General features: G+C 45.2%; 1 protein-coding gene across 8 annotated transcripts in view; it reads right to left on the bottom strand.

Annotated features, from left to right (window-relative positions):
- The window catches only part of LOC141107939 (leucine-rich repeat and fibronectin type III domain-containing protein 1-like protein), a 920,596-nt gene that overhangs the window by 110,436 nt on the left and 795,965 nt on the right, over positions 1 to 14,195 (bottom strand). For all 8 annotated transcript variants that reach the window (XM_073599024.1, XM_073599022.1, XM_073599019.1 and 5 more), the window contains one exon: positions 12,645 to 14,038. In XM_073599024.1, the coding sequence (XP_073455125.1) occupies positions 12,645 to 14,023 (1,379 nt within the window). In that variant the 5' untranslated portion in view covers positions 14,024 to 14,038. The remainder of the gene's footprint in view (positions 1 to 12,644; positions 14,039 to 14,195) is intronic.

The following is a 14,195-nucleotide window of genomic DNA, read 5'->3' as shown; positions in this document are numbered from 1 at the left end:
TATTTAAAGGAATATTTCATTTTTATTGTTCCACTGTAAGCATTATTAAAATCACTGCTCCTGAAAAAGCGTTAGTTTTTAAAACTTTTTTCTGCATTGATACATGACCCCTGGGGCAGGACCCAGGTCCCCAAACACTTTTTATGGCAATAACTTACATATAAGCCTTCAAAATGAGCACTTTTGGTTTTTCATGTTAGTGTCCCATAGACTCTAACGGGTTTCCGCGGCTTTCGAATTTGCCGCGAACACCGCATATTATTCGTTGTCCGCCGAACAACCAAAGCTTGGGCCGAACCGTTCACCCATCCCTAGTAAATAATAATCTCCCACTGTTTAGAGATACCTACATCAACAGTGGCTGTTCTAGTAAATATGATACGGTATGGGCAAAGTGGCTGGATAAGCTGTATACGGCATCTAATGCCCATGGGGCAATGGCGGCCCGTCCATAGGGGGTGCATGGGCGCCACCCCCTCCGATCCAGGTAGTCAAAAAAAATAATTTTTTTTAATACTGGCCCTTTAAAAAAAAAAAAGACAAAAAAAGACAAAAAAGGGCCTTAAGTGCACTGTGTTTGGACGCTGGACACAGTGCGATGCCAGACACAGGGCACTTATGGGAAGCGCCGCATCTATGCAATCACAAGATTGCAGAAGTGGCCCTTCATTTGCGGGCGTTTAGCCCGCCTTGTGGCGCTTTCCGAAGTAGCTTCTGCCTGGCACTTGTAGTAATATATATCTACGGCCGGGAGGTTTCATTGACATCTCAGTTTAATGCCACTTCCCGTTTTCATTCTCTCATTGCGCCCCGGAGAAAGGAAACAGGAAGTACTAAGAGGAAAGGACAGACCTCTCCATTGCCGCTGTGGAAGAGGACACCGCAGGACAGGAGAGGACACCACACAGCAAGGTAAGTAATACCGCTGTGCTCCCAGGGGGGGTTCGATGTGACACAGGCAAGGCTGCATTTGGGGGACACAGGAGGCTGCATTTAAGGGACACATGAGGCTGCATTTAAGGGACACATGAGGCTGCATTTAAGGGACACATGAGGCTGCATTTAAGGGACACATGAGGCTGCATTTAAGGGACACATGAGGCTGCATTTGGGGGACACGGGAGGCTGCATTTGGGGGACACGGGAGGCTGCATTTGGGGGACACGGGAGGCTGCATTTGGGGGACACGGGAGGCTGCATTTGGGGGACACGGGAGGCTGCATTTGGGGGACACGGGAGGCTGCATTTGGGGGACACGGGAGGCTGCATTTGGGGGACACGGGAGGCTGCATTTGGGGGACACGGGAGGCTGCATTTGGGGGACACGGGAGGCTGCATTTGGGGGACACGGGAGGCTGCATTTGGGGGACACGGGAGGCTGCATTTGGGGGACACGGGAGGCTGCATTTGGGGGACACAGGAGGCTGCATTTGGGGGACACAGGAGGCTGCATTTGGGGGACACAGGAGGCTGAATTTAAGGGACACATGCTGCACTTGGGGGACACAGGAGGCTGCATTTGGGGGACACAGGAGGCTGCATTTGGGGGACACAGGAGGCTGCATTTGGGGGACACAGGAGGCTGAATTTAAGGGACACATGCTGCACTTGGGGGACAAAGGAGGCTGCATTTGGGGGACACAGGAGGCTGCATTTGGGGGACACATGCTGCATTTAAGGGACACAGGAGGCTGCATTTGAGGGACACGGGAGGCTGCATTTGGGGGACACGGGCGGCTGCATTTGGGGGACACGGGCGGCTGCATTTGGGGGACACGGGCGGCTGCATTTGGGGGACACGGGCGGCTGCATTTGGGGGACACGGGCGGCTGCATTTGGGGGACACGGGCGGCTGCATTTGGGGGACACGGGCGGCTACATTTGGGGGACACGGGCGGCTGCATTTGGGGGACACGGGCGGCTGCATTTGGGGGACACGGGCGGCTGCATTTGGGGGACACGGGCGGCTGCATTTGGGGGACACAGGAGGCTGCATTTTGTGTGACACAGGCTGCATGTAAGGACAGACTCCACTGGGGACACCTGATGGCATCTGGTGGCAGGTGACACACTTGGGGCTCCCACTGATTCTGCATTATGGTGAGTTGAATGATTTAATTTTATATTACAATGTAATGGTAGAAATAATGCGCTTCAATCATCCTGACACCATAACAATCATGGTGCCGGGATGATTGAAGTGCTAACACCAGGTGTTTGGAATATCTTTATCTGCTGATTGTTAAACTTTCTAGAATAAACATTTCTATTGTTGTGTAGGATCTGGGCCTGCTGTCCCTCCATCCCTCTCTCCCTCGTTTATCTCAGACGCTAACCACACCACCTTAGAGCCATGCCCACTATTTCGCTGAAACCATGCCCATTTTCACCAAGTGGGAGGAGTCAAAAAGGAAGGGCGGGGTCTGGCGCCCCCCCATCCTAAAACTTCACCAGCCGCCACTGCCATGGGGGTTATTGATTATTATAATATATATGTCTTTATATACAGGATGCTTGGGGCCACTGTGGATAGTAGGGAACAAAAGTTTACTTTTGCTACATTAGATGTGGATAAATATAACATTTTACAAATGATATGGCTTAGAACATAGCCCTACCTTTTTGTTAATTTTGTTAATTCTTTTTCTTTTTCTTTCTTTTTTTCTTAATTGAATGATGCAAAGCAGTGTGATTGGATCTTGAACCTGTATTTATATTTTGGCACAATGTGTATAATGTGTTGTTTTGTTTGTCTTTGTTGTTTGTTTAAATAAATAAAAAAAGATTTGAAAAAAAAAAAACAAAAAACATCAGACTCCAGTTTAAGCAATTTTCCACATTTTACTAAATGTGGAGACTTTATTTTAAACCTTGCATACCTACATCACTGATGTGTATTTCTGAGAGCTGCAAACGTTCCGTTTCTATCTGACCTGAGCCACTGTATCACAAATAAGAGATTATTGTATTTACCAAGTAATTTAGCATTATCATGATATGTGATTGTATAAGGTGTTTACAGGGTATCAGAGGGAAAGATGTCACTCTCTGACAAACTGGTCGATATGTTTAAATAACTCAGTGTGCAGGATAAAACTCATTAAACTCCTGCACAACTGCAAAAAATATGGAGCCATCACAGGACTGTTTTTATTCTATTCAGTAAGTGCTAAAAATCTATATCTGTGCTGATTTCATTGTAGGAATAAAGAGAGGATTTATGAAGTTGGTGCCTGAAAGGACCATTATATTGCTCAGAATTAAGAGTCTATGTATTTGAGGAATAATTCAGCTATGAAACGCGAATGTCTCAATTAGCTGGATGCTGTGAGATGGAAAATAACGCTTGTGAAAAAGAGGCTTTTCAATCTTTTCAGACTCTTTCTTGTTTATTAAAAAAGGGGTTAGATGTTTTGGATATCAAGCTGTGATCAGTGTACCTACAGAGCTTAAGGCTTTTATGTAGTCTTATGGGTTTATTTAATAGGATTGTGCAAAGGGCAATACAAATATGTAAATGCAGTAACTCAGGAAAGTCAATTAGATATCACAATGCAGCAGTCTTCAACAATGAAAGATGGTTGCTGATGGGTTTCCACAGTGTACACAAGGCTCTGGTTGTATTCAAATGTATTTAAGCCCATCTCTGGGGTAAGGAAAAGATCTTCCTTTGCAGTGAGATTGCTCCTACACTGCAAGGGATAAATGCTTTTATAGGTCTACAGGTCTGTAAGGAAACTGAGAAGGGGTCCATTCTCAAGGGAAGACGTGACAGGGCAGCTAGAGATGACAGTCCTGACTCCACCCAAAAGGTGAATTGTAAATTAACATGCCTTCAAGGTAGGACATGGGGATGGAACATGACATTGCTACAGAAGACAAGCTCCAGGGAAGCAAGGAGGACTGACTTTCAGAATACTTTCCCTATGAAACGTACAAAAAAAGAGGGGGCTCACAAAAAAAAAAAAAAAAAAAAAAAAAGGTGAGATTCTGTTCCTACAGAGGATCTTTTAGGTAAGTAACCTCTCTGAACATAAGGGGAGGGTTCTGCATGGGTGAGAGGAAGGCCAAGAGAGACAGAGAAATTCACTGCAGGTGACAAAGAACAACTTCTTGCAAAGCAGAGTGCACAGGAAGTGCAAGAGTCAGGGTGTTATGAAGAGGATATACTAGATCGAAGGTCTGCAGGTACCAAGGGTAGGCAGTTGGCAATTCTAAACAAAAGAAGTTGGGGGCATGTCCAAGATGGTAGAGTGACCGGACGTCTTTCCCGGAGCTCTGCTGAAGTTTTATCCTAATCTTACCCATACCTGAGTATTGTGCTGCCCCGTGCTGCTGGGAAGACGGCGGATGCCTTCTAAGTCATGGGGCAGAGGGAAAGGTACCAGGAGGATCCGTTTCCCACCGGAGATACCCATCATAACCGGCCCGGAGCTCCGACCTAGGCCCAGGTGGCGACGGCAAGCATGGCGTCCCAGACAGACGCATCAGAGATGCCCGCCTCCTCCTCACCAGGGATCCCGGAGGTCATGGCGGCTATTGCATCATGGTAATCGGCTGTTGCTTTGTGCCAAACTACCCTCACCAGTAGAATTGAGGCAGTGCAACTGGATGTGGGCCGTATCCGGCAGGACATGGACAAGGTCCACTCCCGCCTCACTGCTGCAGAGGGACAGATAGGCCATGTTGAGAACATGGGGGCAGAGCATGATGGCGCCCCCTGCACGTTTCAGTCTAATGTGAGAACCCTGGAGCACAGAGCCGAGGATGCGGAAAAACGTTGCCGGAGGAACACTATCCGTATCGGCTAGCCGAGGGAGCTGGGGGGAAGAACCCGACAGTCTTTGTGGAGGGTCTTATGTGCTCCTTACTGCCTGCAGCCCAGCTATCCCCCTACTTCACAGTGGAGAGAGCATGCCGCAGCAGCCGGGGCTCCCCCATGCACCTTTATCCTCCGGCTCCTCAATTTAAGAGACTGGGATAAGATACTGAGGGCGGCCAGAGCTGCAGGTGAGCTACACTATCAGAATAATCGATTAATGCTGTTCCCAGACTACTCGATTGAAACGCAAAAACTTCATCGGTCATTTGATTCGGTTAAAGTTGTACTCCGTACCAGAGGGGTAAAGTACAGTGTCCTTTTCCCGGCCAAACTTAGAGTCGTTGATGGTGAGGCAGTTTGGTTCTTTAATTCTTCCAAAGATGCAGTGTCCTGGCTGGAGTACCTACCCCCAAAGGGATGAGGACCCTGGTCAGCACTATAGTCTGACTAGTACACCTTTGGCTGCTATCACTGGGTTGAGAGCCCTGGGATCCCGCTACCTTGTTTTCCACCTTTTGTTTCCTTTTGCTGGGGCTCTCTTCATTTACCCTGCATTGTCTCTACAAGTTTGAAGGGCCTCTCTCGGTTTTGAGATCTCTCGCAGGCTGTCGAGGGAACTGTGCAACAGCTGCTGAAGTTTTGTGCCCCCGGCCTGGTCCGAGTGAATATTCTGACTCGGGTAATAATAAATCCTTTCCCAGCATCTCCTGCTGGGAACTTTATTTCTTTCTCCAATAGAAGCTCCAGAAGGAGGACAGAACTAGAGACTTCTATGGGGTGATTTTTACTCCCGTTTTGATACACGTCCCAGGTTACGGTTGCCTTTGGGCTGGTTAAAGAGGATCCAAGCGGTCCCATGATATGTGGGCTCTGCGGGGTGGGGGGAAGGGACGGTCGGCAGCTGCAGACCCTAGTTGGACATGGTTTTTTTTTTTATGTTATGTTACTTTCTGTTATGGGTTTTTGTTTTACACCAACACGTTGTTCCTTTATGGCATGGTCTATTTCACTTTGATATACTACATGGCAATAGGTTGCTGCTGAGGGATGTCTTTGGTGAGGGGCTGGCTCTGTTGGGGCGGGCCCCTCCTCCTGAAACCCCTTGGGATGCTGGAGTGTGTGCTCATATATATGAGATATATTTATGTGACCCTAATCTCATGTCAACTGTCTCTGTCATCTCCTGGAATGTACGGTGTCTCAACTCCGCAGTTAAGAGATCTTTAGTGTTCAACTACCTTAAAAAATATAATCCTCATATTGTCATTTTGCAGGAGACACACCTTGTGGGGTCAAGCATTCTAGGCCTTAAACGGGCATGGGTTGGCTCGCATTACCATGATACGCACTCCGGCTACTCCAGGCGGGTCAGCATATTGATTCATAGATCGCTCCCATTTAAGCTTCTGGACCTTAAATTAGATCCGGGTGGCCGATATATAGTGATACATGCCCTCTAAGAGGACGTTCCCCTGGTACTAGTGGGTCTATACTTACCGCCCCCTGGGGATATCTTTTTACTTGGTACTGTTATGCAATTAGTGATGGCATATGGGGTGGATGAAGTGCTTTTCCTGGAGGACTTTAATATGACACCTACTCCGGATCTGGACAGGATTACCTCTGCCTCCCTATGGTCTCCCAGCCTGGCCCAGTGGGCGAGTGCTTTCGATCTGGTGGATGCCTGGCGACACTTTCATCCTACCCTTCGGGAGTTTTCATGTCACTCAGCGTCCTATCGGACATTCTCGCGCATTGACTTAATTTTTGCCAACCGCACCATGCTTGACAGGGTGTCCAAGGTCACCATCATTCCCAGGGGTGTCTCGGACCACGCATCAAGCTGAGGTTCAGGGTTTCTGGGAGAGAGGCTGTGGAGGCTGTCCAGGTACTGGATAGAGGATCCTGCGGTTCAGGAGAGTGTGCAGAAAGGTGTATGCCAGTATTGGATTGATAATGCCAATTCTACCAACCCGGTGACTGTCTGGGATGCCTTCAAGGCCTGGTCCCACGGTGCTTATACCTTCTGTATTGCAGCAGCTCATAAGGCTGCTGCACAGTCATTAGATGAGTTGGAGGTTGAGGTTGGTGCGAAGGAGGCTGTCTATGTTGCTGACCCTAACTCTACTGTGTATGGGGCCTGGCAGGTTGCATTGCAGCGGCTATCCTTGCTTCAAATGGACTTGACCCAAAAATCTATGCTGGGTACAGCGCAGAGAATATTTGAACATGGCATTAAGAATGGTAGGATGTTGGCATGGCTTGCCAAGGGCCAATTCGCCACAACACACATTAGCGGAGTCAAGGATCAGGATGGGGGACTACTGAGGTCGCCCGTTGACATAAATAGGTTTGTTAGTTACTACAAACAACTGTATTCATCCCGTGTGACCTATAATACCTCTGCCCTATATATGTATCGGGACGGGATTGCCCTTCCCAGACTTGACGCTGATAAATGTGCTAATCTAGAACAAGACATTGCTTTAGAAGAGGTCCAGCTGGCTATGACTCGGCTCAAGTCAGGGAATACCCCGGGGATGGACGGACTTCCACCGAGTTTTATACGCAGCACTTGAACTTGCTTGCCCCTAGGCTTACGTTATAATTTAAACAATTCTTTCTACAGGAGGCCCTACCTGATTCTATGTCAGAGGCAGTGGTGGTACTGGTACCCAAGTCGGGGAAGAACCCTGAGGAGTGCTCCTCGTACCGATCAATATCTCTCCTTAATGTTGATGCCAAAATCCTGGCTAAGATATTGGCCAATTGTCTATCTGGGGTACTCGAGGATGTAATCCATGTAGTTCAAACGGGGTTCATGCCTGGAAGGGTACAAATATGAACATCCGCCGCCTCTTTCTAAATCTCTCTATCACTCAGTGATAACAGTGGACAACGGGTTATAGCGTCTTTAGACACCGAAAAGGTGTTCGATTCTGAAGAACGTAACATCTCTAGCCAGATACTAGTACACCCTGCCTCGACCAATGAGCCCACTGTAGCCAGCAAGAAATTACTTCATGAAATGTTGGTCATGAAAAATCTTCAGTATCCTCTGCTAAGATGTACGAGTCCTGTTGCAAGGTCCAGGTACTTTTCCCCTGATGTACTATACATCAAGGGTAACAATCTGAAAACTGCAAGTGAACCAAAAGGCAATAAGCAATCAGATCTTGATAGAAGTGTAATTTGAAGAAGGAAAACTGGTGAAAACTAGGAGAAATGGGTCATCACTTAAGGTCAATAGCAAATACTGGAGCCTCAAGGTGTGCACAGGGTTATATAAATATACTGGGGAAGGGGGTCCGGTCCCAGCAAAGCTTTTACTAGTGTCCAGTTATCCAAAAAGTTAGGGGCATATAACCCATGGCCTAACAATCAATTCTGTTATCTGGACTGTACGATTAAAGTCATTGTAAACCTATTTTTTTAAATAAACGTACAGTACTTACCTGCTCCGTGCAATGGCTTTACATAAAGCAGCCCCAATCCTCCTCTTCAGGTGTGTCTCGCTGCTTCTCCTGGCCCCTCCCCCCTGCTGAATGCCCCATAGCAAGCGGCTTGCCATGGGGGCACTTATGCAAGCTCGATCTTGAGCTGCGCCCTGTGTGTCCATTGACGTAAAGAGCACGGCTCGGCCCTGCCCCCCACTCTTTGCTCAATTACTGTGATTGACAGAAGCAGGCGCCAATGGCTGTTCAGTGGGGGGGGGGGGGGAAGCTCTGGATTACGAACAAGCTCAGGTAAGTATAAGAAAAGAGGAGGGGACCTGCACCCAAAAGGTTTGTTACCTTTATGCAGAGAGTGCATGAAGGTAAAAATCTTTTGCTTTTAAAACCACTTTGATACCCTGTTTCCCCGAAAATAAGACCTAGCGTGATTGTCGGTGATGGCTGCAATATAAGCCCTACCCCCCAAATAAGCCCTAGTTAAAGTCCTTGTAGGTCTTATTTTCAGGGTAGGGCTTATTTTCGGGGAAACATGGTAGGGCTTATTTGGGGGGTAGGGCTTATATTGCAGCCACCACTGACAATCACACTAGGTCTTATTTTCGAGGAAACAGGGTATGTACCTTGGGTTTTGTCTCGGTTGGAGATTTCATATTGTTGCCTGTCCTAACAGGGAGTGAGGGAAACCTTTCTAGTATGGATAAAGACTGCAATAAAAATCTGGCACAGCCTCTGACATATCCTGGCTCTATCCAAAGTGAAATACAATGTTTTGACTTGAGTTAGTCTCCTATATAAAATCTACTACTTGCATCCATGAAAGCAATGCATATACACCAGGCGTTGCTGTAAACCACTGGGTACTGCACACAGTCTTCTATGTGTGAAAAGAATCTGAGCAAATTCAGATCATATCGTGATCCACCCATTCCATTTCCAAATTCAGAAGTCTCCACAGCAGCAAATGCAGCCTCATTCTGTGAGGTATACCACAAAGCCAAGAAGATCTTTGCAGATAGACAGATTTTTGCAATAAGTGATTTTAGAGCTTATAGTAGAAAAAGCAAAACATTTGATTAGCATTTCATTTTAAAAAAAAAAAGGTGATAATACCTTCCAAATAACTGGCAAGCTCCAACCCTGTTCTGGCTGCAAGTTCTAGGTACAGTCAACAAAATCTGCTTTCAAGAATATCTGGCAGCATTGGATAAGGAACCATTAAGGCAGATTTGATTCCATCTGGACCCTTGGATCTCTGATTTAGTCACCACTCACTACGCTCAGGTTCTTGTTTCCTAAATTAGACTTGTTCAGTTCTGTTGCCTCGTGTTAGTTTTTGAGCCCATTATATATTTTATTTTGCTTCATAAAATGTCAGTCTACCCAAATTTTTTCAACCTAATCTTGTAATTCAAAATCAAAGTTCCCTATAGCCAAAAATTGATGGGGCCCCCTTACGTCTTGGTGTGCTGCCCCTTTCTTGTGAAATCTTTACAGCACCTTTTTTAAAATCTTTGGTCACCAGTGATAAAGAGGCTTGTTATAAGCAGTCTAAAATGAATGTATATTTTACCTTAGACTTCCTGGTGGTCTGTGATACAAACTATCCCTATTTTATTTTTTTTTACAGCAGAAATGTTTTCATTGTGATACCAAAAACAAAACTGCAATTTCTCAATTTTTTATGTGATCCCACAAAAACAAGCAAACAAGTCAATAAAAATAAGTTAGTGTTAACTAAGGCTTTTAAATAAAAGTTGGTACTGTTAATCCCTTGGTTCTGATTTCAATCAAAACATCGCTTGCATGCTCTTCCTGTGCTTTTGTGGGTTTTACCAGTTCCTGTTTCCTCCCACACTCCAAACACATGATGGTAAATTTACTGTTTCCTGTCTAAGGCTAGGTTCACACCTATGGGTTTCTTCAGTTTGCAGAAATGCACTACAGTCCATTTATCATGGTTTCTTATGGAACACATTTACACAGTGGCGGTGCGTCCATAAGGGTGCACACGGCGCCGCCCCCTCTCTCACCAATGCATGAATCTATCTATGGCCGCCGCTGCCACCCCCTATTCAGGCGCCCCTTTTTAGGTGCCGGGCGCCTGAATTACAGCTGCGGGGGGTGTTTTTGAAGCACCTGATTAGAGCCACAGGCTCTAATAGGCGTAAAAAAAAAAGTGACCTGCGAGCGCCATGCTGGGCACTCGCAGGTTATAACACTAAACCGCCTCTCTACCGATGGGCACAATGGCAGCATATGATGGGCACAGTGGCAGCATTTGGCACAGTGGCTGCCTTTAATGGGCACAGTGGCAGCATTAAATGACACAGTGGCAGCATTAAATGGGCACAGTGGCAGCGTTTAATGGGCACAGTGGCAGCGTTTAATGGAAGCGTTTAATGGGCACAGTGGCAGCGTTTAATGGGCACAGTGGCTGCAATTGATGGCACAGTTGCAGCGTTTGATGGCACAGGCTGCAATTGATGATTTGTTTTCAAAATTTTTATTGCCCCCCCAAAAAAAATTTTGAGCACCAGCCGCCACTGCGTTCACATCTATATGTCTTTCAGCCTCTGAGTTTTTGGAAAGGGTCAGGGACTTTTTTCCATACCAGACCCAAAGGGCCTGGTATGGAATGGGTAGGGGCAATTCTTTTTTTCATATTCAGATGTCAACGGGGAACCCCACTGACAGCTGAGGACGCATCGGTAGTAAAAACGCCAAACTCATGAAAATGTTATGCAAAAACACATCAAAATTGTATTTTCAAAAACGAAAACCGCATCAACTGTAACCGCATAGATGTGAAGCTAGCCTAAACTGACCCTAGTATGTGTATGAATAGAAGCTCCTGGAGGGCAGGGGCTAATGTGAATATACACTGCGTAAAACGAGGTGTAAATTGTCTGTGTGGTATAAAAACCCATAGTAATAATAATAATCAAGCATTTAACCTATACAGGGCTAATCATTTTAATACAAAACATAACCTTCGACATCTCTAAGCTGCTGGCATCTTTGCATTAACAGGAAACAGACACTGGTTTATGAAAACTTGTACACCGAAAACGAACAAAAGCGGAGCAGTTTCCCAGAACACCCAAAAAATGTCCACAGTTCTGAGCAGTTGCTTCTGTCTCTCCATTTAACTTTGCACCAATAAAGTCCACAATGTAAAGTTTCATCTTACAGTGTAGGGGAGATTTACACAGGGTAATATAAAGCTCTGTCTGATTTGAAATATTAACCTTTTTAACCAGAAATATCTCTTCTGTTGTACTCTCTGATTTAGACTGGCCATGCGCTTTACAAATTTCGGCCAGTCCCTGAAGAACCAGACAAAATTTGTTTAGTAGATGGCCACATTGGATCCTCCCGCCTGATATCCTTTGGTGGAAAATTTAAAGGAACCAGGCAGAAGCTGTTGGCTGAGCAGCAGCTCCTTTTAATCAGATTTTTGGGTATTTCGACAACCGGTAGGGCTGGCTGTCAAAATATGATAGTTGCAGCAGGAGATTTGTCCATCTGTGTTTGTATATTATTTTTGGGGAAGCAGTTAATTTTTTTTTTTAGTACACAGGCTGAATAAAAAAAAAATATGTCTATGGCCATCTTTAGTTAGCTACTAGGGGGGTATTGACATTCCTGACTGCCAACCTCCACCCACTTGCCTTTGTCAAATAAAAGTGTACTTATTAGCCACTGACATACTCTCATTGAACAGGGAAGCAGAATGACAGCTGGTTAGGGATTTGCCCAAAATTAAGGCCCCTAGTAGTATGGGAAAACCAAATTGGAAAGGTCTGAGGAGACTTTTCTGAATAATAAATAGACAGGACATGGGTTTTACTTTTATGTCTTTAAGGCCTGGTTCACACCTATGCATTTTTTAGCGTTTTTTCAGTTTTGCAAAAACACACTACAGTCAATTTAAAATGGTTTCCTATGGATGTAGTTTTTTTTTATGGAAACGGCCAGGGACTTTTTTTTGGTTTTAGGTACCATAGACTTCAATGGATGAAAAGCATGCATTGAAAAACACAAAATGCACCTGCAATATGCAAACTGTAACCTGCATAGGTGTGAATCAGGCCTCACGGGATGACAGGTTTACTTTAAGCCAACCCATGTTCACAAATATGTTTTTTTTTATTTTTATTTTTTTAAATCAGATCATACAGCATATACAGAAAAGAAAAATCCCCTTTCCTGTCAACTTGTTTTTATAAATTAGACGGTTTGTTCTGACTAACAAGTCTCTAATTTTAACCATTAAAATGATACTGTAGTCATTAACACATCTGCCTGCGGTGCTTCAGAGTTCTTTTCTAGCCATTTGTATTTCGCTCTTAGCTGAGCAGAATTACCTGTAAATGAGGATGTCATCTAATGAGCTGTTGTACTGAATCTGGTACATCCTTATCCCTGGGATGTGACTCTGGGGAGGCCATTGGATGAGTGCCGAGGATGAGGTCAACTCTGCAACCACAACCTTCCTATCGTGCAGAGATTTAGTTTCATTGGATGGAATGCTAGACTTGGCAGGCGTCAGGATATCAGAAAGCCCTGACTCGGTTTCCTTCTCAAAGCTGGTACTGTTTGCAAGGTTGGGGAATTGGTTGACTACTAGCTCCACATTTGCAGTTGATTCCCCTGCGGCATTGGATGCAATGCAGGTAAAATTTCCCCTATCTGTGAACCTGGTGGTGAATATATCCAGAGTTCCATTGTCAAATGACATAGTCCTAGTGGTATTAGAGACTAGTTTCCCGTCAGGAGAGATCCATCTTACGTATGGATCAGGGTCACCTACTGCTTTGCATTTTAATGAGACACTTTTTCCCTCCATGATTTCTAGCTTGGAAGTTCGGTGAGTTATCATAGGAGGTTCACAAATAAATTCCTCTTCCTTTATCGACCAGAAATATTTACCCATTAGCTCCGGGGGTGAGGCGCATGTTTCCAGGTCATCCTCTCTGGTAAGACGCCGAAGCCACATCAGTTCACAGTTACAATGTAGAGGATTTCCACCAAAGCTGAGCACCAATGATGTTAAGGGAGATCCTTTTGATTTGGCATAAACTGGAATCCTAGAAAATAATGGGTCTGGTGGGATTTTTTTTAGTTTGTTAGAGGTCATATCCAATCTGGCCAGTTTATGGAGATTGGAGAAGATTCCCTCTGGAACATATTCAATTAGATTATGATCAAGACCAACTGTATTAACACTGGATAACCTCCCAACAGTCTCCCATGGAATTTCAACAAGATTGTTGTAGGACAAGTCCAGATCTTCCAAGGTGTCAATAAAGTCATCAAATGAACCCGGAGCTATGTAATGGATCTGATTGTTACTCAAGATCAAATGTCTGAGGTTGAGTAAACCTTTAAAATGTTCCTCGTTGACAAAGGTTAACCTGTTGCTGTCCAAATGCAAGGCATGGAGCCCTTTTAGGTCAAAGAATGCATAAGGCATGACCTGACTAATGGTGTTTCGTGAGAGTGTTAAGTGAATAAGGTCCGTCATGTTAGCAAAATCTTTCCTTCTAAGAGTGGTTATGAAATTGTCCATGAGTCGAAGCTCTGCTGTCCTCCTGTCTATGGTGGGGGGCACAAATAGAAGGCCGGTCTTGGTACAAAGGATAGTGTAGGATGGAGAGACATTCTGGCATGAACATCTCTTAGGGCACATCATGGCCTTTGCAGATGTGGTTATTATCAGCAAACAAATAGCCAGCCTTTCCATGGTCAGGTTTAGAACCTGCAAAAAAGCACAATAGTTGGTTTAGCACAAAAGTTTGGCATATTCATACATTTAAAAATCACTTTTTACAGAATCTTTCTATGACATTGCATATAGTCCTCTCACCAGCTACATAAGTCTTTCAAAACCTTTCTACCCAAAAGAAATAATTTTA

Source organism: Aquarana catesbeiana, linkage group LG09, assembly GCF_042186555.1.
Source record: "Aquarana catesbeiana isolate 2022-GZ linkage group LG09, ASM4218655v1, whole genome shotgun sequence".
In the NCBI taxonomy this organism is placed as follows: Eukaryota; Metazoa; Chordata; class Amphibia; order Anura; family Ranidae; genus Aquarana; species Aquarana catesbeiana.
Note: the sequence above shows the minus strand (reverse complement) of the source record. Positions and strands in the feature narration are given on the sequence as shown.